Source organism: Pelodiscus sinensis, chromosome 3 (assembly GCF_049634645.1).
Source record: "Pelodiscus sinensis isolate JC-2024 chromosome 3, ASM4963464v1, whole genome shotgun sequence".
In the NCBI taxonomy this organism is placed as follows: Eukaryota; Metazoa; Chordata; order Testudines; family Trionychidae; genus Pelodiscus; species Pelodiscus sinensis.
The window spans coordinates 14160081-14183902 of record NC_134713.1 but is presented as its reverse complement, the minus strand read 5'-3'; the positions used below and the strand labels follow the sequence as shown (position 1 = coordinate 14183902).

Sequence of the window (23822 nt, the reverse complement as noted above, 5' to 3'; positions counted from 1 at the left end):
GAAGACCGGTGGGTGAACTTACAGATACCTTTGCATTTCTTAGTCAATATTTGCTCGCTCTCAGTTTATTACCCTATTCCTTTCTAGGTAGGTAGGAGAGTTCAAAGGCAGAGAATTTCCCCCCATGATTAATGTATCATTAGAGCACGTGGGTTTGCCATGGTAAATTACACTTACCCTCATACCCTTGTCATGGTGTGTGTATGTCTGGGGGAAGGCACAGAAGTAATACATTTATGTTGAAATTGCTCAAAGTCACAGATCCATATTCACTGAAACTAAATTCTACTATTGGCTATGTTTCTTCAAGATCACACTGGCAATAGGGTAGAATTTGCCCCAATATCTTTTTTTTTATTTTGCAATAAATCCCATTTAAACCCAGTGCTAGTGGGTTCAAGGGTGTGCTGCAGGTGTGCAGGAAGTCAAGCTGGGTGGAGCTACTGGTGTTTCATTTTAAGACCTATCTTCCACTGAAGTCAATGGGAGGACTTCCATACACTTCAACAGAAATAGAATGGTGCTTTTCAAGTACAGCTTTCCTGCCGTACTCTTTGCAAAGGGTAGCAGGAAGTGTTTAAAGCAGCAGGATGTAGATGCTGCATTAAGCTATGTGACCTCCTGTCTCTTCCCTTTGCCGTCCCCCAACCCAGAGAAATTCTACCACCAGCTGTGGCTTCCTTTCTTTGACCTCATTACAAATCACTAGCCCTGAATCTGTATTCCATTCACATGGTGCCTCTTTTTAATGAATGTACTTTGGTTTTTGTCTAAGCTTATGCAACAAGACACTTATTTTAAAAAAAGAAAAGGTTATTTAGAGACAGACAGGTGTGCAGTAGCTGAGTTAATTGAGGTGATAATAAGTGAATCAACCTGTCAGCACAGGCAAAAACACTGCAGTGCAGCTGGTACAGTGCCTCCAAAATGGGGTTTGTGGATGAAGTGCGGAATTTATTTATTATGCCATGCTGTGACACATTGTTTCAGCAAACTTCTGTCCCTTCAGGTCTTTTGAATCTTGGACTTTTCACTGATTCTCTGTGAACTGGCAGCAAACTGCCGGAGTTACAGCTGTTTGATAGAAACCTTGTGAATAAAACAATACTGTAAATGGAGAGAGCCATAGGACCAGCAAATCCTGAGTCATGGTTTGGGGGTACATTGGGGGATGCCCCTGGTTCCCTGATCCATCACAAATAGGAATTCCAGCATAAACAAGGGAACTGAATTGGATTTCATGGACCTATTATTGTTTTCATATGAGAAAAACACAAGCAGCCCATTTTTGGCCCCATTCTTAAGTACTCCTACAAAAGACTTCCATTTCCCAAGAACATACCTGTACATGGAAACAGAACCCTCTGTACAATGTACTGTAGGTGCCACATGTACCTGCCTATTATCAGTACATGTCACGGTGATTACTTGTGCGTGACAGTGCTGCTCCATATCTCTGAAAACTAGTGAGTTGACACTATGCACCATTGACTAATGGAGGCCATATTGATGAAGTACATTATCATACAGGCCTCAGGTGTAGAGGCTGGCTGCAAATATTCCTTGGCCAGTTTGAAACTTGTTCAAAAGAGAGTCCAAAGGTGATATGGGAGGTCAAATCCTGGCAGTCGAATGGTTGGAACAATGACAAGCAAAATATTCCAAGTATCTTCAGTTAACACTCATCCTCTTACTTGCTGATTAGATCATTCCTGATCCTGACTTTGACAATAGTCTTTTGTAGATAGTTGTGGAAGTCAAAGAGCACTCCAGTGTGAAACCAAGGGAGACCAGGTTTGTTTTGTTTCAGAAAGACATCTAACACCCGTTTAGTGCTTGAATTGTGGAGATGTTCTCCAACTGAGTGAACAAGCATGAGTGGGGACTGCAGTAGATGTCATCTTCTCAAATAAATGTATGTGACTGAATCAGTGGCAAGCCATTTTGTGTACAGTTTGAAGAGGGTGGGTGCAATCATGGAGCTTTGGGATATACTGTTGAATTGTCTTCTCCATGCACTTGTTCTGTCTCACATATGTGCTCCAGAACACCCATAATCGAGCATGAGAAGTAGAGCTGCTGGTGAATAGGCCATCTGAGAAAAGGACTGGGAAAAAGCCTGAGGGGGAAAAAAAAAAGATTAGTCATCATTTGAGACTAAAATGACACCATTCTTTTAAGTACAAACAAATTGGCATGTACAAATAGGGTATTTCTTAGCAGTCCTGGGAGAACACAGCTAGGACTCAAGTAGCAGTTTGATTCCAGCTCTGCCACAAATTTTCCATGTGTCCTTGGGCAAATCCCTTAAGGAAGTCACCACTGAGATTGGGAGCATGCCATCACAACCCACGTGGACATGCTTAATCTAGCCTTAATCTGGGTCATTTGGGCATTGATAGCAATGAACTCAGAGTGGTCAAAAAATTATAGAAGAGTGTTTTGACGCTCCCAGTATGGGTGGTGGAACACTGTGCTAGCTGACTTTTCTACAATCAGTTATTTTCCCTTAGGGTATTTCTTAGCAGCCCTAAGAAATACTGTTCGTACACTCCAGTTTGTGCTTTGCATTCAGTCTAGTAGTTTACTATACCCCAGGGAATGAAGCAAGTTATCCCAGTCAAAATGTTGCTTTGACCAAGGTGGCTATGCCGGTGCAGATATCTAGCATAGATGCAGCTCTATCATTCTGGGATCTCAGCTCTTCACCCCTCTCCCCGACTGACCTAGTTATGTATGCAAAAGTCTGTGGCATAGGCTTGGCCTTAATAAGCAAGAAGAATACAGGCTATGAAGAAAGAACTGTTACTAAACCTGTTTCTCAGGAGCAGAGGCACTGAGGTCAAGGACCTGATCCATTGCCCACTGGAGTTAGTGGCAGGATTCCGACTGATTGCTGCAGGTGCTGAATCGGGGTCTAAGGCATGTGTGCATTACATGGTAAGGTTTGATTGCAGCACATGTAAGCAGCCTTGCTACTTGGGTACCAATAGCAATTAAATTGAAGCAGCCTGCACTTCAGCACAGACTAGTTCCCAGAGTATATACCTAGGCTTGTATAGTACATGCTGAAGCTCCTTTGGCTGCTGTAGACGCACTACTATTGATGCTCAAACTACCCAGATTAAGGCTAGCTCAGGCATGTCCACATGGGCTGCGATTGCACATGCCCAACTGATGTGGTGACTTCCCGAAGGGACTTACCCAAGGACACATGGCAAATGTGTGATATAGCTGGGAACAGAACCGCACTTGAGACCTAGCCCAGTGCCTTAAGCACAAGACTGCCCTTTGCACTTACCAATGCCCTCCCCTATGCCTGGCATAACGCCATCATATTCAGTGGATGAATGTGTTCCTGAAATTTCATCAGTTTGTTCAGACTCTTCCAGTCTATAATATTACGTGATTAAAGGAATTGTCATCTGAGAAAGGCTTAAACATTAGTTACTTAGTACAAACAGATGAGAAGATATTTTATATTCTGAAAATATTTCTGAGCATTTTACAGCCTCCCAATTTTCTCCCATTTTGCAGAACTTTCAGAAAAGGGAGGGGCTTGTTCGGAGTGTCAAAACATGCACTTTCATAAGCAAATGTATCCTCAATGTGGCTTTTGCTCTAAGTAGGACCATGTCTAAACAACAACAAGATCATAAAACAGTCACTCAAAAACAACTGTAGTCTTGATTGAAAACTCATGGGAGTTCACACTTGTTTGCAAAACTGGGCCAATGTAGAGAAACAAAGTGAGAGAATTTCAAATGACAAACATTTGAAACATTTCAAATATTTTGCATAATTTTCTTTTAGTATAGGAAAATAATGATACTTGTAAAACCCTTTTATTTTTGTTTGTTGTATAAAACTGGATTATATTAAGGGTCTGATATTACAAACATGAGTAGATAGCCCTTATATGATGTAATCCCATCCATTTCAATGGGACTTTTGACAACTGTGAGAATCACTCATAAGATTTAGGGGTTTTGGGCAAGAGGCAGTTTTTCTGCAACCCATCCTGCTAGTGTGGCTGTAGTTGTGCTAGTCCTGGTACCACATATTCCAAGTTTGGGAAGCAAAGTATCTTAAACTGGCCTGAGGCATCTTTAGATACATATAACTGCATCCATGCTAGTGCTTGATTTGGTTTAAAAAAAAATTCACCCTTAACAGACATACTGATAAGCCAAGGCCTGTTTTCTCCATTTCAAATCTTGATCTACCCACCTCCTTATTTATAAACATATTTATGTGAGGAAAAAAATCACCTCTCTCCCACAAGTCCTAGCAAGACACGTCTGCCTTTGTAAACCCATTGGCTGCATTTATAAACAAACATATAACATTAGATATTTTTAAAAGATGTCAATTTTCTATTCCATTGCTTGGCGTCTGGAGTTTGTTCTCCAGGATAAATTGGTCTGTTTCACAGTGTCATCCCCGCCCTGAAGTGATGTGTGGAACTGTTATCCCATTGCATAAAGCCATACTTCTGCTATGTCACATAGACGAAAACGGACACTAGGTTATGAAATTGGCCTGCAGGAAACTTTTGGAGCCAGATGTAGGTTGGGATGGTCTTTTTTTCAGTGTTTGTACAGTGCCTGGCACAACAGGGTCTGATTCTGACGGTGAGTGCAAAGGGCGGGATCCTGCTGGCCTCCTGCACCAGGCCTCTCCAAGTAATACCCCAGGCTGTCTTGAACCCCCCAGCTAACATCAATAAGGGGGGCCATCCTGTCCATAGGAAGGTTGAGTTATATGCCACAGGCCCCCCCCCAAAGCATGGAGCCTGGGGCAGCTGCCCCGAACTGTCCTATGGATGGGACAGCTTTGTCAACATAACAGTTTCAGTACATCATACTCCAAAGAAATCCTACAAAGTGGGCAAGCAGTCAGTCCTCTTGGCTGAGATCAAGAGTTGCATCAGTTTAATATATGATTATGCTCTCTCTTGGGTGATTGTATCCTGCCTCTCTGGAGCAAGGCCTCTATTAGGCTTTGTCACCTCCTAAATTTGTCTGATCACATGTATTTCCAGCTCACAAACAAGGCACATAATGTATTTTACTATATCCCCTGGGAAACATATTTGGAGGGATGGCTGGATTTCAAGGTCTCTTAAGGAGGAGTTACAGATTTCCACCAACTAATATCCTTGGGGACCATAAGCAATGAAAGAATAATGCTTTGTCTCTGCTATATTTGAGACAGGTGGCCATTTTCAGTTTGAAACTCTCAGCTGATGCTCCCATATGCCCTAAGGATAAAGGCATTTATGGAGATAAGTTTAAACTGAACTGTCCAGTTGTAAAAAGTTGACGCCTAGCCTACACTAACATGGGCCATCAGTGTAAGCTACACAACATCAGCTATGTGAATAAAGCAGTTGAAGTTGACATACTAAGATCTACTTACTGCGGTGGTATCTTCACTGCAGTAAGTCAACAGCTGATGCTCTCTCATTGACTCCCTTTTCTGTTCTCCTTCTGCTGCAGTATCGGAATCAACGGGAGAGTGCTCGGTGGTCAATTTATCGTGCCTACTTTCTCTAAATTGATCCCTGCTGAATTGATTGATGCCCTTTGACCTGTAGTGAAGACATGCACTGATACATTGTTTCTTTGGTTTACATTGGCTATGGGAAGTCTTTCCAAACCTACACAGAACCAAAGCCGATATACTAGATGCTAAAAACTCACCCCTTTCCTGGGCTCAACATTATTAACAATAACATAAAAGTCTGCTCGAGACTGCTCTTTATATTAAGCTGCTCTTGAGGGTCTCAACTCAGGGCTTTTGGATCTTTTTGTCACCAGAATCTCTCTCCTTTTTGTTATACCAATGACTTTACAGAACCCACTTAACCCTTTATCAGCAATATCAACACCAGCTAATAAGATGAGCAGCTTCAGGCAAATGCTGCCAGAGAGTTTCACTTGCCCAAACATAGGAAACAGCTGGTAAGTTTCTAGAGGTCTTGATATTGCTTATCTATCCTGCCTAGTAAGCAGTATACAATATGGTGATTGGGATGAACTCTGTGTAGAAATAAGTGCTTATTACCTCAGACCTACAAGCTACAGTGATGCCTATCCATCTTAGCAAGAGCAATTGAGATAAATATCTAGAGCAGTGGCTTTCAAACTTTTTTTTCTTGTGAACCAGTTGAAGAAAATTGTCGAGGCTCACAACCCTACATAATTATATATTTTGACTAGAGGGCAGGCTCTGGGCTGGGGCTGGGGATGAGAGGTTCAGCAGGGAGCTCTGGACTTGGGCACAGGCTTACCTCTGGTGGAACCCATGCAGCGGAGGTGCTAAGGCAGGTTTTCTGCCCATCCTGACACTGTGGTAGGAACTGTGCTCTGGACATGCTGCTGGCTGCTTCCACCTCCTAAGCTGGAGGTGTAAAAGAGGCTCTGTGTGCTGCTCATGTCTGCAGGCCCTCCCCCGCCAGCTTTCATTGGCTCCTGTGCCCAGACTCTGCTGCTGGTCACTTCTAGGGTGTAACGTGGTCTGCAGGAAGGCTGCTGATGCTCTCCAGTCAGAAGCCTGCCTTAATATCCCCTCTGGTCCCCTGGTCATTTTAAAGCAAAGCGACCTAGTGCCTGGCATTCTGCAACCCAGTACTGGGTTACCATCCATAGTTTGAAAACCACTGATCTATAGCATAATAGGCTTGTAACCCTGTAAAACTGCAGCAAATTTACCAGCATCTGGGATTATCTGCATTAGCCATGGCCAGAGGTTCTGGAAGTGGGTGTTTTGCTGCACTCCCTGGATTGAAGTGGTTGCTATCATTTACAGGGTTTGCAGTTTTGTTCATTGGCATTCAGGACTCCCACTATAGAAAATTACAACAATGCCAATAGCAGTGGATTGGAACAAACTTTGTGCTCAGGGTATCCTGAGGAGTTTGAAGAAGTGGGCTTTAGGACCCTGGGAATTCCGCCAAGGCCCAGGTAGGTCAGTCTCATTAGTCAGTTTCATTCACCCCATTCACTCACTCCCAGGGATGTGTGTGCAGTGAGTGCTTTTGCTTCCTGCCTGGTTGCTGTGATTATTCACAAGCCAGGGGACTAGTAGTGGTCTCTCTGCAATGAGGAGTATCAGGCTGGGTGGAGAAAGAGATTTCTTTTCTCTGAAAGAAAACAAGCAGTTGAGGATATTTAAGGATGAACTGCCCAGATGTGTCTTCCACTTCTACCTTTCTCTTAGGAGTCATGTGCTTGACAGCTCTCAGCAACTTTGCTAAGACTTCCTCAGACTTTTCAGGTAGGAGTGAAACTCTAATCCTTTCCAGTGTATTGATTAGAAGTCAGAGTTAGTAATAAATATTCTTTAAGAACAGCCCAAAAAAAGTGGATCCAAGCCTCTCTGAGAGCAATTCTTTGAAAATATGATGAAACAGTTCTTAAATTAAGAGGATTTCAATTTCAAGTGTTTAAAAATCTTCTTAGCAACCCCAGTTAACATATTTCAGAGATTTTTCTGAATAACTTCAGGAAATGGGGGAAGAAAGGGATTATGTAAACTTTCCTAAGTTTGTGGCATTGGATAGAAATATGTATTTCTGAGAGGGTGGAAAAGGGAAAGGTTACAGAGCTGGAAAGTATCTGGACACAATTTAAAACTAATACATCAGGAGCAAGATATTTGATTATGGTCCAGATTCTGACATCTTTGATTTTATTAAATAGTACTTTTAATCACCTTTAATAGTTAATTGCAATCAATAGGAATACTGAGAGAGCAAGATGCTACTAGCAATGGGTAAATGAATTGGAATCTGACCTTATGTTTCCTTATACAATTCTAAAAAATTACAGGTACTCATTTGTAAAGAAATCTTTATCAGTTTCACATTTTTTTCACAGCATGTATCATGAAACTTTCACAATAGTCACATGTATTGCACTTTAACATGTGAAATACTATATGTTTTATGACTATTTTATGTAGCTGTAATAGTTGCTTTAAAATTAGATTTCTGCTGCTTTTCCCTGTGGCTATGTAGATGTGTCAAAGCAGCCCCAGCCTCTAAAACAATAATGCAGATCTAATTTTGCACGAGATTAGGAATAATCATTCAGCTCATCAGTGATGGGGGCTATATTGACTCCAGAATATCTAATCAAATTGTGAATGCATTTGTGTGTTTTCTTCAAACTAAGATCCATTCAGGATATTCTATTTATAGAGTGTTTTAAAACATTTTAGTGGATGAGGGCTGCCTATTATAGTTTGTTGGTGGAAAAATGTCAGTAATGAGAACTGTGCCATCAAAAGATTTAAACTGAAGTACAGGATAGCAGTTTCAATACATCACAACATTACAACTTGGCTATAGGGAGCCCAATGCATCTGCATGTTGCAGAGGGCTTTGTGTTATAAAGGAGGTGTTTATTGTAGAGTTGGGAACTAGAATATTGTGGGTTTTAAGTCTTTTACTTAAAGTGTATTGAAGGGGCTGACCTGCCTGCGATTCAGTCTTTTTTGGGGGCAGATCAATTCTGTGGCTGCCATTCAAAGCAGATCTGCCTGTGAATGGAAAGAGCTGAGGCACTTCCAATTTATAGTGGTTTGTTCCCTTTAAAGTTTCTATAAGCCCTGAGCTTTCTCTGTATCCATCGTTTAAAGCAAGCTGGTGCAGAGTGGATGTGTGCGGGGTGGGCTGCTTAGGAACAACTGTTGAAACTGCCTTTTATATTTTAGTTCCTGTGCTGATGCTACTGAAATCTAGACACTTTACATCCCAACCAGCCTTACTGGCAAAAGCATAATGATGTACATTGTGATCTTAAGGCACTAGCATAAAGGTCAGTTGGCCCCAGCGGTAAGGGGAAGCACAAAGTCAATGATAGCAGCTCAATCAGAAAAAAAATCAATAGTATGTGGGGATGCCTGCTTAGAAAGATGCTACTCCTTTAAAAGAGGGTGTAAGAAAGTCAGTGGTAGCAAAATCATGTCTTACCAGGTACTAACAATATCAAAGCTCTACTGTGATCAGTGAAAAAGGAGGGGATAGGTCAGTGGTCTAAGCATTAGCATGGAAATGTCTAACTTTCATTCAACTACAGATTCAAATCCCACCAATGAAACTCTGTGCTTTGGCATTTCCAAGAAGTCTAATGATTATGGAAGGGTTCAGTGCGGTCCATGGCACCTGTTGTCTTTGTGCAAAGTCTCTCTTCTCTTACCCACTTGCTGTGCTGCAAGCAGTTGGATGCTGTTTTGAAATGTTGAGGGGGTGGGGAGGGCTTTTTGTCACTTGTTTTCTCACACGGAAGACTATGGAATGGGGAGCAAGTCTCACTCTAGGTATGGACAGAGCCTGTCACTTTGTGGGTGCTGCCATAACACTTCTTTGTGTGTGAAGTGCTTTGGCATCCTCTGGGTGAAAAGTACTAGATAAAGCTACAATATTCCTCCTACCAATAGCACTTCTCTGCCTCCCCACCTGCAATGATTTTACAAAGATAAACACTAATAACGGTTTCATCCTATTGCCACCATCCGTGATGGGCAGCCCTCTTGACACATCACCAAAGTTTGGGCCAAATGTGCTCTCTCTCTCTATGGAGGGATGCTGGCTGAGAAATGGTATACAATATTTATTCTTGAACATAAGGGGGAGTCCACCTGCTGCACATTTTCTTATCTTATATTGTATTATGAAGGCAAATCAGAGGTATAGATTGTTTGCTACCACCCAGAACAGGGAGTTAAGGATCTCCTGGCAAGAGACATTGGATTCTCCTGCAAAGGGAGCTGAATGTACATTTGGTCTCGCTATTTGAATACCATGGTCGCTGTGGCTGGGAGAGCAGAGCACGCAGACCTCTCTCACTGGTGGGTGGTAAAGAGCTATCCTGGGGGTTCAGAGGCAAAGGTCACCGGGAAAGCAGGGAAACCAGCTCCAGGTCATCCCCCCCTCCAGGTCCTTGTCTGAATTTTCATCAGTCGTAGAGACAAGGGACCTCACCAGAGTGACAGTCCAATATGGTCACAGTGTTTGCCCCCATGGGCTCAATGGCTTTTATTCTATTCCTCCCTCCATTATCTCCTGCTTGCAGCTCTCACCCACAGCAAGTACCAGCCATTGGGGGCCCTAAACACCACAGAAACATTCTCTCCCCTTCCCCATTCTTTATAATACAAAGCAAACAGGGCCCCTTGAGTTGCTCAGGGCCTTAAGCAATTTGCATAGTCCACTGATGCCTAGTGTGGGCTTTGCCCTCACCCCTTGAAAACCTGTGTTGTAGCCGCCTTTGTCCTGGCTGGGCTGGGCTGAATTGGACTCACATTTGAGCCTGTTCATGCTCTAGGATTTATCGCTGTTCTGCAGAGCACCAGGAAGCCTTGGCACACCCTGGTTTCCCACTCTGGGTTTCCATTGCAATTCCAACTGCTGGCCATTTGGGGAAGGAGAGCGCAGGATGGAGGTTCAGGGTGAGACGCAGGTCTCCTGGGTTGTGGAGCAGCATCCCTGTTGGGAAAACAGGCACTCACACGGTAGTGCTCCCGTGAGGAAAATGGTTATTGAGAGTTCAAATCTGTAGTCCCTGCACAAGCGAAACACACTTTTTGGCAGAGCTTGGTCTGCATTAGCACTGCAAGAGAAGGCCCTGACATATTGTTCATACTGCCATAGGGACTAAAGGCTGCTGCCTTGAGGTGGTTTCCATCATATACAGCAGTGGGGAGCAACCCATGGGTCACGGATGTCTTCCCAGGGGGGTCACAGTGCTTAGAACCGGCCAGCTGCGGGCTGGGCCCAGCAGTTGGCGGCCCCCGCGGTGCAGCGTCTACATCTGGCCTGCCGGGGGCTGAGCCTGGCAGTTGGCAGCCCCCGCAGCGCAGAGGTAGCACATCGAAAAAGGTTGTGCACCACTGATATACAAGGTTTGCAGTTTGGTTCACTGGTTCTCTGCACCCGACTGAGAGCAACGGCCCCAGTGTGCAATGAGAGACAGGTCCTGCCTGAAGAGAAATATAAATGGATAGATGAAGGGAAGGGAAGCAGAGGCCCAAAGAGACTGCGTGACGTGCTCTAGGTCATGTGAGTGATGGTGGCAGAGTTGGGAATAGAATGATGGTCTCTGGACTCCCAGGGCATCATCCTACCCACTAGACCAGTGGTTCTAAACTACTGCTCCATGGACCGGTGGCAGGCCACGAACCTGTGTCTGCTGGGCTGCAGCATTCTGCAAGGCCATGCCTCTAGCTGCTAATGAGCCCCGCCCACTGGGGAACACAGTTCCCAAGGTGTGTGCCTGGGTGCGCACTAAAAATTCTCCTTCCACCCTCCCACAGTGAGTGGTGCTGTGAGCTGCTGTGGCTAGAGCCAGGCCGTCCCTACTGGGGCAACCTCACCACGGCCCTAGTTCCTGCTGCATAGCAGCCATGCAGCCCAGCTGGCAGGGCCCCGTGGCGCGCGGCTGCTCTGGGGGATGGGGCAACTCCGGGCGCAGCCAGCCCACATAGTGGAATGGGGCTGCTCTGGGGTGGCTGGGCTGCATGGCGGAGCAGGGCTTCTCCAGGGGGGGGGCTCCTCTGGGAGCTGGAGCTACTCCAGGGCTGGTTGGCCCACATGGCACAGTGGGGCTACTCCGGGGGCAGCCGGCCCACATGGCGCAATGGGGCTGCTCTGGGGGCCAGGACTACTAGCTCCAGGGGCGGCTGGGCAATGTTGCAGAGCAGGGCCACCTGGCCACATTGAGCCTGGGGGGGCTGGCTTAGGGACCCCTTGGTGGAGTGGCTGGGACTGAGACTTGGTGGGGTGCTTGGGATTGCCACTACCCAGGCGGCTGGGGTGGGGCAAGAGGAAAAGGCAGGAGAAGCCCTCCAAGCTGGAGTCAGCACCCTGCCGCTTTCAGCCCAGCCTCTCCCCGGCTTGGTCTCCCCTTTCTTTTCTTTCCCTCCCTTCTTCCTCTTGGCCACAGCCCCCCTTCTCCTGCCCTGTCTGCTGTACCCCTTTGGAGAGAGGCAAAAATGAGTGAAAACCAGCACTATTCTGTAAAGCATGCCATCTGTTTTGCAATGTATGATTTTGATCTTCCCATCCACACAATGAATGCATACATTACATGCATACAGACACAATGTAAAACAACGTGACCGCTTACAATTAATTACCCACAATGAATACACGAATAAATTATCACAATGAATTTGGAAATATGCAAACACATTAATTACCATGATAAATATGCAAATGTTTCTGTGCCAGTCCACCAAAAGTTTTTGAATGAGTTTGCCAGTCTGCAGTATAAAAAAGGTTGGGAACCACTGCTCTAGAGTGAGCAATCTGCCTTAGGTTTTCCAAGGACCCTACTGCCAAAGCAACTTGAACGTCATAAAAAGGAGCAAATTAAGTGAGTGGCACATTAGGGGCTCTTGTAATCTGAGACGTCAAAATAAAAATGCCTTTTATGGGAAGTATTTGAACTATGTGAAGAGTTTTGAAGGTTTTTGTTATAGTTTAATCAGCTGCGTGTGTGCAGGGGGTGTCAACTTGGCATTCTGCCTCCGCTCCTGCAAAAAAAGCATGAGCTGCTGTGTTAGTTGATATTAGTGTTTGGCACTAACGTGTGTGATTAGTCACATTGTGTTTCTGTTCAGTGGATCTCAGGCTGAGAATCCTCTGGTCCTAGACAGTCACCAGGGAACCAAACTCTACGCTTTAGCATTTGTAGCCTTTAGTGACGGCCACACGTCGTCATCCCCTTCCAAAAGGAAAAGAGCAACGAACAAACTTCTAAATGGCAGCTTTTCTTACCTGCACATGCAGTATTCTCTCTAGTCTTTCTATGTAATCCGAATACTTTGCACTTCTGGAGCACATCCCAGCTGAGAACATCAAAGGCTTTACAAACATTATTAAACCCTGGGAAGCAGAGCCATATTATTCTCCTTTACCAGATGGGCTATCTGAGGGTGGCACAAAGGTTTTGGGGTCTGAAGTTCCATCTGAAGTCTGCAGCAAAGCTAGAACTAAACTGCTGATCTCTTGGACCCCTAGGATTAATGACTAGCCCAGTGAAATCCCTGCTGCACATTTACTTGTTGATTCTGCTCATCTGAGGAAGAGGGTTTTTCCCATGAAAGCTCACGTTACACGTTGTATCTCCCTAAACCAGGACTCTGGTCTGGCAGGACCCTGGATGTTCCTGGACCAGAGAACCCTGGTGTCAAGGAGTCAGGCAACAGGAGGGCTGGCTGCTGGGAGCCCTTAGCAGCCACCCAGCAGGGAAGCCAGGGCTAGGGCTGCAAGGCAGCTTGTCAGGGGAGATGGGGCCATGTGGCAACCCAGCAGGGGGGCTGCACGAACTGGGGAGCCAGGGCCACACAGCAGCCTGGCAGCGGGCTGGAGCCATGCACGCCAGGGAGCTTGAGCTGGAGCTGATCCAGAGCCATGTGGCAAATCGGCAGAGGGGCTATGACAGAGAGGCAGGGGGACCAGGCTGTGGCAGCCTGGTAGGGGAAGGGAGCAGCAGCTTGGCAGAGGAGCTTGGCTGCAGCAGCACAGCAGCCCATTGAGTTGGAACCATCAGCAGGCAGCCCAGCTGAGGCTGTCAGCACCGTGATCAGCTGGGGCTGGAAGCAGAGCCAGTGGAGGACTAGAAATCTGGCAGCACAGGACCTCCCCTGGTTCAGCAAATTCCTTCATTCAAGACTGGTCAGGTCCTGAGGATGCCAGGCCAGAGAGGTCCAACCAGTACAATATATATATATATATATTGTTAGTCTGTAAGATGCCACAGCACTACTCATTGATTCTTGCTATTCTCGTAGGCTGTGTCTAGACTGGCCAGTTTTTCCGGAAAATCAGCTGCTTTTCTGGAAAAACTTGCCAGCTGTCTACACTGGCCGCTTGAATTTCCACAAGAACACTGACGATCTCATATAAGATTGTCAGTGTTCTTGCGGAAATACTATGCTGCTCCCGTTCGGGCAAAAGTCCTTTTGTGCAAAACTTTTGTGCCAAAGGGCCAGTGTAGACAGCTCAGATTTGTTTTCCGCAAAAAAGCCCCGATCGCGAAAATGGCGATCGGGGCTTTTTTGTGGAAAAGGGCGTCTAGATTAGCACGGACGCTTTTCCGAAAAAATTGCTTTTGCGGAAAAGTATCCGCGTCAGTCTAGACACTCTGTTCCGAAAACGCTTTTAATGGAAAACTTTTCCATTAAAAACATTTCCGGAAAATCATGCCAGTCTAGACGTAGCCATAGACTTTCCAGTCAGAAGAGACTACTGTGATCATCTAGTCCAACATCCTTACACTGCAGGCCCAGAGCCTCACCCAACTGTTCCTGTACTGGACCCCTGGCCTCTGGTTGAGTTACTTGAAATCCTCACATCATGGTTTTCAAGACTTCAAGTTGCTGAGAATCCACTGTTTATTTTAGTTAAAACCTACAAGTTACCATTGCTCCATGCTGTAGAGGAAGGCAAAACTCCCATAGGATCGCTAGGGAAAAATTCCTTCCCATCCCCAAGCGTGGCGATCAGTTGTACCCTGAGCCTGTCCATTAGACCCACTCGCCAGAACTGGGGAAGGAATTCTCTGTAATAACTCAGAGCCTTCCCCGCTTAGTGCCCTGTCACCAGCTGCTGGGGATATTGGCTACAGGCAGTCTAATCTTACCACCCTTTCCACAAACTTATCAAGCTCAGTCTTCCATGCTTGCAGTGAGTATTGGTGTCGAAACAAAACACGCTCTGCCCTCCACACCTGTGTATAGGCAACTCACTGAACATTTATATGTGAGTTTGTAATATGTTTGTACTGAGGTTTTAGTGTCAGAATTCGCTAAGTGTTTTCTGTTATTTTAAACAGGGGTTACAGCAGGGGTTTAAGCTACTTTGCTCTGCCTGTTCTCACTTATAACCACTTAAATCCTACTGCTTGTGCTTTAATAAAATCACTTTTATTTACTATCGGGCCCAGTGTATATAATTGTGACCTGGGGGAGCAATCAGTGTATACATTCCCCCTTTCATCATTAAAGGGAGCTTACCTAAATAATTCCTTTGGGGTTCTGATCCCATTTGAGGAGCGGTATCCTGGGAAACTGAGCCCCAAACTTCATTTTCTTTGGACCTGAAGAGTTTCTGTGTCTGTACTGCTTCATGGGGGGGCAGTGATCTGAGCTCTGTGCCTTGGCTGGTGGAGACCATGGAGCTGGCCCAGCAGGACTAAGTGGTGAGAAGCCCCAGAAAGCAGGAAGGAGAGTGGTAGTGGTCAAGTCTAGGGCTCGTTCCAGGCCTGATCCTGTGCTGAGCACTGTGTGGTGACCCGAGGCACAGCCCCCATGGAAGTCAACGTAGATCTGCTCCAGAGCAGATATTGACCAAAGGGCTTCTCGCTGCAGGTGCAGGGTTTAAATCAGCTCTGAGGGTGAGTGGTGGGGTTGCCTTCCGGTCATCCTCCACTTTGGATTTCCTAGTCACCAGTGTATCCTGCCTTCTGTGTGAATTTGATTCTGCACCCATCGCTGTGCCTCACGCCTCCTCTGCACTGGGGGTTTGCCTGCATGTTAGCCATCATCACAGCTGCATCGACACAAGCCCCTGATGCAGATAGGGTTGCCAGATGGTTGAAACAAAAATACTGAACATCCCCCCCCCACACACAAAAAAACCACTGGGAAAAAATTCTGTTGAAGGAAAAAACAAAGGGGGCGGGGGGAGAGGCCATAGCTGTTGAGCAAATAAATAAATAAATAAAACGGAAGAGTTTTCCGTTAAAAGCATTTGCGGAAAAGAGCATCTAGATTGGTACGGACGCTTTTCCGCAAAAGCACTTTTTGCGGAAAAGCGTCCGTGCCAATCTAGACGCGCTTTTGCACAAAAAAGCCCCGATTGCCATTTTTGCGATCGGGGCTTTTTTGTGCAAAACAAATCTGAGCTGTCTACACTGGCCCTTTTGCGCAAAAGTTTTGCGCAAAAGGGACTTTTGCCTGAACGGGAGCAGCATAGTATTCCCGCAAGAAGCACCGATTTCTTACAGTAGGAAGTCAGTGTTCTTGCGGAAATTCAAGCGGCCAGTGTTGACAGCTGGCAAGTTTTTCCGCAAAATCAGTTGCTTTTGCGGAAAAACTTGCCAGTCTAGACACAGTCATCTAGTTTAATCTTGAAGCCAGATAAATCTTTTGCCCCCACTACTTCCCTTGGAAGGCCGTTCCAGAACTTCACTCCTCTAATGGTTAGAAACCTTCGTCTAATCTCAAGTCTAAACTTCCTACTAGCCAGCTTATATCCATTTGTTCACTCATGGTGCTGGATGGATATGGATGGGATCAAATGTGGTCCTTAGTCGTGACTTAAAATGTAAAAGTTGCTAGCTTTGCCAAGAGCTGCTGTCCATGTACCCCATGGGTGGGTATCTTACAAGTGCTCCTCCAGGACAAAGCTCTTTAGCTCAAACTGTAGCAGTAGATGTTTTTAGCTCTGGAGGCCCCTGGTTCAACCCTGCTGTTGGCTATCACACGTACAGGGGTCAAAGCAATCCTGTGTTTTTGATGAACTTCTCTGGGGCTGGGATTTGTCATCGATTATGCCTCTACAACACCGGCATAATGGGCCCCAATCTGGTGCCCCCACAATAAAATGTTTGTGATAAACACCTCGTCTCGGTCCTGTGTGCTGGCTAACTGCTCTGCAGCTTTTGTGACTATCCTTTGAAGACCTTTCCCCATGTTTAAATGCTGCCAGAGTGTTTTTTAAGCAGGGCTGACTTAAATTGTCAGCTGCCTTTGTCACCTACCTGCTAATTGGCTGGTTGTGTTTGTGCAAGCTGATGGGGGAGGGAGTTTAGCAGTGGCAGGAGAAAAGCCCCAGCTCCCTGCTTGCCTTTAATCAGGCCATAATAAAGGCAATTTGTTTGACAAGTCCATTCACCAAATTATCACTGAAATTGATGGGCTAACAGCTTCTGAATGGCATTTAAGTAGGCTTAGATATTGGGTTTGGAGATGTGAATAGGTTCAATCACATTGGGGGAGGTCCAACATCCAAGCATGTTGAAGGCCGTGGGCAGCTTCCGGAAGTAGTATGTTACACAAGGGGATGGTAGACAGTTTTGTTCTCACTGTGTCTAACAAAGTTATGTAATTTGGTAAGGAGGGTTTGTATTTCTCTAGCCTTTGCTAGAACGGGCAAAGGGCCATGTTTTAACAACTTCAGCAAAACGAGCTTAGCCCCTTGCCCTCCTTGCTCCACCCTCCCAGTTCTCTAATCTAGAGCTCTACAGTGCTGAAGAACTTCTCCCAGCACCAGTTCTTGGAATCAGGAGAAAAGCAAGGCGAGAAGTCAATTGGGTTGTCCTTAGTATGAAGACCAATGGGCAGAAACATAGTAAAAGGGGTGTCCCCCACCCAAGAAATGCAATTTTTCTGGGTGGAAGTTGGATAACCACCCTGGTGGCCAGTGTGAGCAAGAAGACTCCAGTGCGTCCTCCTGAGAAAAGGTGTGTGTGGGGAAAGAGAAACTTGGCCATGGGATAAAGGAGAGAGAGGTGTGAGAGTCCAGGCAACTAGAACCCATTGGGAATCCCCACAGCTAATGGCTCCTCACCCCAGCATAAGGGAAGAAGCTATTGGACCGAGATTCCAAACAATTCTGGGGAACAGCTAATGAGAAAACAGGACAGCAGGGAGGGTCAGAGGGTCAAAATCAGGCACCCAGAAGGAGACACTGAGGAGAGAATGCCAGGCTCCTCCAAGGTGTCTAGGGAGCCAGCGGACATGGCCTTAATGTTTTCAAAGTCATCGGCTAACTGTAGTGAAAACAGTAAATTGAGCCTGTGTGGCTTACTGATCAGTGTGTTTCTTTAGTGTCCCCCTTTGTGCCTGATCCACAGACAACTGTGTCGGCAATGCTTCTAGACAATATTGACCTCTTGTGGTTTGGCAAAATCTCTGGTTCAGCACCAATCAGGTCCTAAGGGTGCTGGATTTAGAGAGATTCAACCTGTGCAGATTTTAATAAAGTAGACGATCCTAGAGGTGATTCTTCCAAGTCATGTTTCAAGCACAGGGAGAAACTTGAAACTTTTGTTGCCCTTCCTGAGCCTGTTTTGTGACAAAATAGAGAACTGTAGATTCCAGAGCTTTGATCATGTGCACTAGATTTGCACAAGCAAATTAAAGTGTGTGTGTGCGCACACGCGCGTGCAAGCGTTTTAGAGTATAATACGTGAAGTTGACCCGAAAGGCTCTTCATGCCAAGACCTGAGTTGGGGGTTGACATGTTTGTCTCCCCTGCCGCAGCTGATGACATTCCTAACACCAAAAGGAGTATAAGGAATGCAGCTCCCCACACTACATTAGGCATGGTGGATGTTGTCATCTGAAACATAAGAAACCCTGAGGGTCCGAATTCACATGCAGTGAGTGGTGGAGTTTAAATAGACTGTACACAGATATTTCAGTCTTGAATAGAATTGGGTTGCTGACATAACTGTGCTTTAGAAGAGAGAAATAGTTCCGTTTTTAAAAAAAAAGTTTGCCAAGATTGATGAAAATAGATAAGGTGTTAAGGAAGCCAATTTGCAGCTGCTCCCATTTCACACATAATCTGCTGCAAGAAAATGACACTGAAGTAGTTCCCTGCTTCTGTATTGTGAAAAGGGACAGATGCCCATGAAAATGAAAAAAATGTTTATGCAGTTATTCAGCTGACTCTACCAGGTGAGTGTTAGTCCCAGATTAAAGATTTGTGAAAGCAGGTATCATAAATCTGCATCCCACAGAACTTCAATGAATTAAAAAGAATCATATAGAAACAGTTTGAAACAACTAAAAATCCTTCTGAATTGGCATCCTCTTGCAGGGTTTGCAACCCAAACACTGCGGTGTTTCATTAAGGAATTTGACTAGAAAGTGACTGTAAACAAAAGCAAAACTGACTCTCTTTTTTTTGTTCATATACAATTCAAAACATAAGTATAAATAGTGGAAAAGTACATTTGGGTTTATAAATTTCCTTTTGAATAACGAAAAATACGGACCATAATTTTCAAACGTGTCTGTCTAAAGTTAGGAAGCTTAATGAAAAAGGAAGGCAATTTAATGAATGCATTCTGCATTATGCTAGGTGTTCTTGAAACAAAAGTTTGGGATTTAAGAAATCCTCTCCCCCACTGTTTAGCTGCTTCTCTCTCAGGAAGGACAGTGCTGGCTCTCTGCTCTGATTCAGAGGCTGGACTGATCTGAGCATGTCTGTCTCAGCTCATTGAGTGAGAATGAGCTCACGTTCATGGTAATTAAAGGATGTACTTCAGCTCCTTCAGCGGGTGCTTAACGCTTGGATGCCTTAGACCTAAGGCATGTTTCTTCATGCCAAGGAGATACAATGATGGTTTGGCAGCTCTGAGTCATTTACACAGGACAAGGCACCTCATATGCATCAAGTAACCACAAATGCAGTCAATGGGTGCCGTTGTCTTTGGCATGGGGTATGGTGGACCACATAGACTACAAGTGCTAGCTTTTAATGCTCCCTTTTGACTCTAGCTGGCTGCTCAGATCAAGACAGTGTTGTAGCCTGGCAGCTCTAATCTGCTGCATTCGCTGTAGGCTGCTAAACTCTGGGCAATCCTGATTTCGGAGTACCCCTAAAAGACTGCTGCTTAGTGAGGAGAGAGAAGCAGTAACAGGAAACTTGGAAATGGCAGAGATGCTCAATGACTTCTTTGTTTCGGTCTTCACCAAGAAGTCTGGAGGTGTGCCTAACGTAGTGAATACAAGCAGAGAGAGGGTAAGTTTAGAAGATAGGATACACAAAGAACAAGTTAAAAATCACTTAGGAAAGTTAGATGTCAGCAAGTCACCAGGTCCTGATGAAATGCATCCCAGGATACTCAAGGAGCTGATAGAGGAGGTATCTGAGCCTTTAGCTATGATTTTTGAAAAATCATGGCAGACAGGGGAGATTCCAGAAGACTGGAAAAGGGCAAATATTGTGCCCATCTATAAAAAGGGGAATAAGAACAATCCAGGAAACTACAGACCGGTCAGTTTAACGTCTGTCCCAGGGAAGATAATGGAGCAGGTAATTAAGGAAATCATATGCAAACCCTTGGAAGGTAATAAAGTGATAGGGAATAGCCAGCATGGGTTTGTGAAGAACAAGTCATGCCAAACTAATCTGATAGCTTTCTTTGATAGGATAACGAGCCTTGTGGATAAGGGAGAAGCAGTGGATGTCATATACCTAGACTTTAGTAAGGCATTTGATACGGTCTTGCATGATATTCTTATTGATAAACTAGGCAAATATAACTTAGATAGGGCCATGATAACGTAGGTGCATAATTGGCTGGATAACCGTAGTCAGAGAGTTGTTGTTAATGGTGCTAAATCCTGCTGGAAAGGGATAACAAGTGGAATTCCGCAAGGGTCTGTTTTGGGACCCGTACTGTTCAATATCTTCATCAATGATGTAGATATTGGGATAGAGAGTACGCTTATTAAGTTTGCAGATGATACCAAACTGGGTGGGGTTGCAACTTCTTTGGAGGATTGGGACATAATTCAAAATGACCTTAGCAAGTTAGAGAAATGGTCAGAGGTAAACAGGATGAGGTTTAATAAAAAGAAATGCAAAGTGCTCCACTTAGGAAGGAACAATCAGTTTCATACATACAAGATGGGAAGCGACTGTCTAGGAAGGAGCATGGCGGAAAGGGATCTAGGGGTCATAGTGGACCACAAGTTGAATATGAGTCAACAGTGTGATGCTGTTGCAAAAAAAGCAAATATGATTCTAGGTTTTATCAACAGGTGTGTTGTAAGCAAAACTCGTGAAGTCATTCTGCCGCTCTACTCTGCGCTAGTTAGGCCTCAGCTGGAGTACTGTGTCCAGTTCTGGGCGCCACATTTCAAGAAAGATGTGGAGAAATTGGAAAGGGTACAGAGAAGAGCGACAAGAATGATTAAAGGTTTAGAGAACATGACCTATGAAGCCAGGCTTCATGAACTGAGCTTGTTTAGTTTGGAAAAAAGAAGATTAAGGGGGGACATGATAGCAGTTTTCAAATATCTAAAAGGGTGTCACAAGGAGGAAGGAGAAAATTTGTTCCTCTTGGTTACTGAGGACAGGACAAGGAGTAATGGGCTTAAAGTGCAGCAGGGGAGGTTTAGATTGGACATTAGGAAAAAATTCCTAACTGTCAGGGTGGTCAAATATTGGAATAAATTGCCAAGAGAGGTGGTGGAATCTCCCTCTCTGGAGATATTTAAGAACAGGTTAGATAGACATCTGTCAGGGATGGTGTAGACGGAGCTTGGTCCTGCCTTGAGGGCGGGGGGCTGGACTCGATGACCTCTCGAGGTCCCTTCCAGTCCTATGATTCTATGACTGATGGGCATACATGTGCCATAGCAGAAATTGTAGGAGTAGCATTGGATTCATGTTAGCAGAATATGTGCCCTTCAAAACCTGCTGAGGGCTGGAAGAGACCTCTGGAGGTCATAGAGTCCAGCCCCCTGCCCAAAGCAGGACCTCTGCTACGAATGGTATAGTTGAGGAACGGGAGGTCAGACCAATCTCAAATGAACTCATATCATTAGGCTGTGCTGCATCTTGTGTTGAGAGAAGAAATAGAATCTGGTTAAAATTGCAATTGCATTTGATACCAGCAGAAGGCCTGGGCAGCTGCTTAGTACAGAATGGATTCTGGGAGTTAGTGAAGCAGGGACCTAGATCCTGAGTCTCCCACATCCTGAGTGTGCACTTTAAACATTAGGCCACAGAATTATTCTCCAGCTTGTGTGAGACTCCTCTGCCTCGAAGGCATTTTAATTTACCCACAGTGGAACAGTTTCAACAGGAGTGACACCCACACCAGAATAAAACTGTGCTCCGTGAGCTCCATTCAGGTGGTCCATGGATTGTTCCCTCTAAGGTGCGCACCTGGGCAGCTGCACATGAGAAAATGAAGGCCTATCACAGGTGTGGCTCCACCAGTTAGGTGCCGTGATCCTGGACCCTCATATGTAAGGTGGCCTTGGGTGAAATAGGAGGTGGATGGGAGGCAATCACGGAGTGAGGTGAGTGAAATAGGAGATAGGTGAGGGGTGTGGGAATTTAGGATGGGCAGGGCTGTGGCAGCTGAAGAAAGAGGTGACTTTCCTCAGCTCCAGGTCTGTGTCTGTGGGGAGAGATGGTCCTCCAGGCTCAGTGAGTCTGGAGAAGATTGGGAGTGGAAGGAGAAGCCTGAGAAATGGAGACTGTAACAGGATACACAAGGAGAATAGTGCTGGAAGGAATAGCCTGAAGTGGGAAAGAGGCAAGATGTTGATAGGTTGGAGGAGTTGGGGCCGGAGAGTGGTCAATACTAGGATGACTGGGCAAAGAACCTGTGCCCACAAGAATACACTCCTCCCCAGAGCCTGGACTGGAACTCAAGATTGCAAAGTCTCTTAAATTCCTCTGCTCTCAGCAAATATTTGTTAAACCCATTGGCAAAGTGTATGTCTCATCCCCCTCTAATGCTGGGCTGCTATGGCTATGTCTAGACTTCAAGCCTCTTTCGAAAAAGAGTGTCTAGACTACAACCAATACGTTTGAAAAAGCAAGCTGCTTTTTTGAAAGAGAACACCCAGGCAGTCTGGATGCTCTCCTTCAAAAAAGCACAGTTTGCATCACATAGCGCTTTTTTTCGAAAGAGCACTTAAAAATAAAAGGTGTTATTCCTCATAAAAACGAGGTTTTCCGCGGTCGAAAAAATGCCGCGTTGTTTCAATTTACTTTTGAAAGAATGCAGCAGCAGCAGTCTAGATGCAGGGGAGCCACTTTTTTTGGAAAAAAAACAACCCTTGTAGTCTAGAGGATAACAACCTACTGCTGCTATCAGTTACTGCATTAGCTAAATGCTAAAATATGAGAAGTCTGTGTGGTGGAGCGAATGCTGCCAAGCCTGCTGATGATCAGTTCATGTGTCAATATGTCATATAGTGGAATTACTGTTGTTCCAGCTTGTTTTATTTAAAGCCTAAGAAACTACAAAATAAAACAAAACAATCCAGCAGCAAACCTCACTGTTTTAAACGAACATTAGTAAGACTGCAAAGTCAAGCATGCAAAAGTTAGGAAGTGCCAGATTTAAGTTGTCCATGCAATCTTTATTTGCCCAGTTTGGGTGTATGCATTCAGTCTCTAATTATATGATCACATAGTATTTTTTTCCCACAAAACTCCTGCTGTGTTCAGAGCACAGGGTAGACCTCCTCTTGGGGTGAATCAGAGTTATGTAACAAAAGAGGTTGTTGTCTATGGGACCTTTGCTTCATTTGTAGCTGAAGTTGGAAGGTGCATAGTAAAGAAGGCAGGAGATTATATATAGAGAGAAAATGAATGAGAACGAACAGCCCTATGGCTAAGATGTGTGAAGCCTGTCTTGGGGAATTTTGATTCTGTCCCTGCCTCTGGCACCAAATTCCAATGTGATGCTGAATTCAACATCACTTAAAGCAAACTTTATAGAGGTGGTCACTAATTGTATGTTCCTCATTTTTTGGGTGTCCAACTTGAGACCTGGGTTCTGATTTACAACAATGCTGAACACTTACAACTAGAAGGTGTATTTTGAATATCAAGATCTATGTAAAGGTAAGTATATAAATGCAAAGTATTCCATTTGAGAAGGAATAATCAGTTGCACATACAAAAAATGGGAAGTGACTGTATAAGAAGGAGTTCTGCAGAAAGGAATCAGGATCATAGTGGACCACAAGCTAAATATGAATCAACAGCATGACACTGCTGCAAAGAAAGCAAACATCATTATGTGGTGCATTAACAAGAGTGC

The 23822-nt window shown here is 45.0% G+C and overlaps 1 protein-coding gene and 1 long non-coding RNA gene across 2 annotated transcripts in view; one reads left to right on the top strand and one right to left on the bottom strand.

The window, feature by feature from the left end:
- Positions 1–308: 308 nt before the first annotated feature.
- Positions 309–6509, bottom strand: LOC142827558 (uncharacterized). Its single transcript, XR_012902228.1, has 3 exons — positions 6296–6509; positions 5422–5593; positions 309–2119 (listed from the first exon to the last, which is right to left on the bottom strand). It is a non-coding gene; the product is annotated as an uncharacterized LOC142827558 (long non-coding RNA).
- Positions 6510–7028: 519 nt separating this feature from the next.
- EVA1A (eva-1 homolog A, regulator of programmed cell death) overlaps positions 7029–23822 on the top strand; it is a 290618-nt gene continuing 273824 nt past the window's right edge. The window contains exon 1 of the mRNA XM_075923396.1: positions 7029–7281. Coding sequence (XP_075779511.1) covers positions 7182–7281 — 100 coding nt within the window. The 5' untranslated portion in view covers positions 7029–7181. The remainder of the gene's footprint in view (positions 7282–23822) is intronic.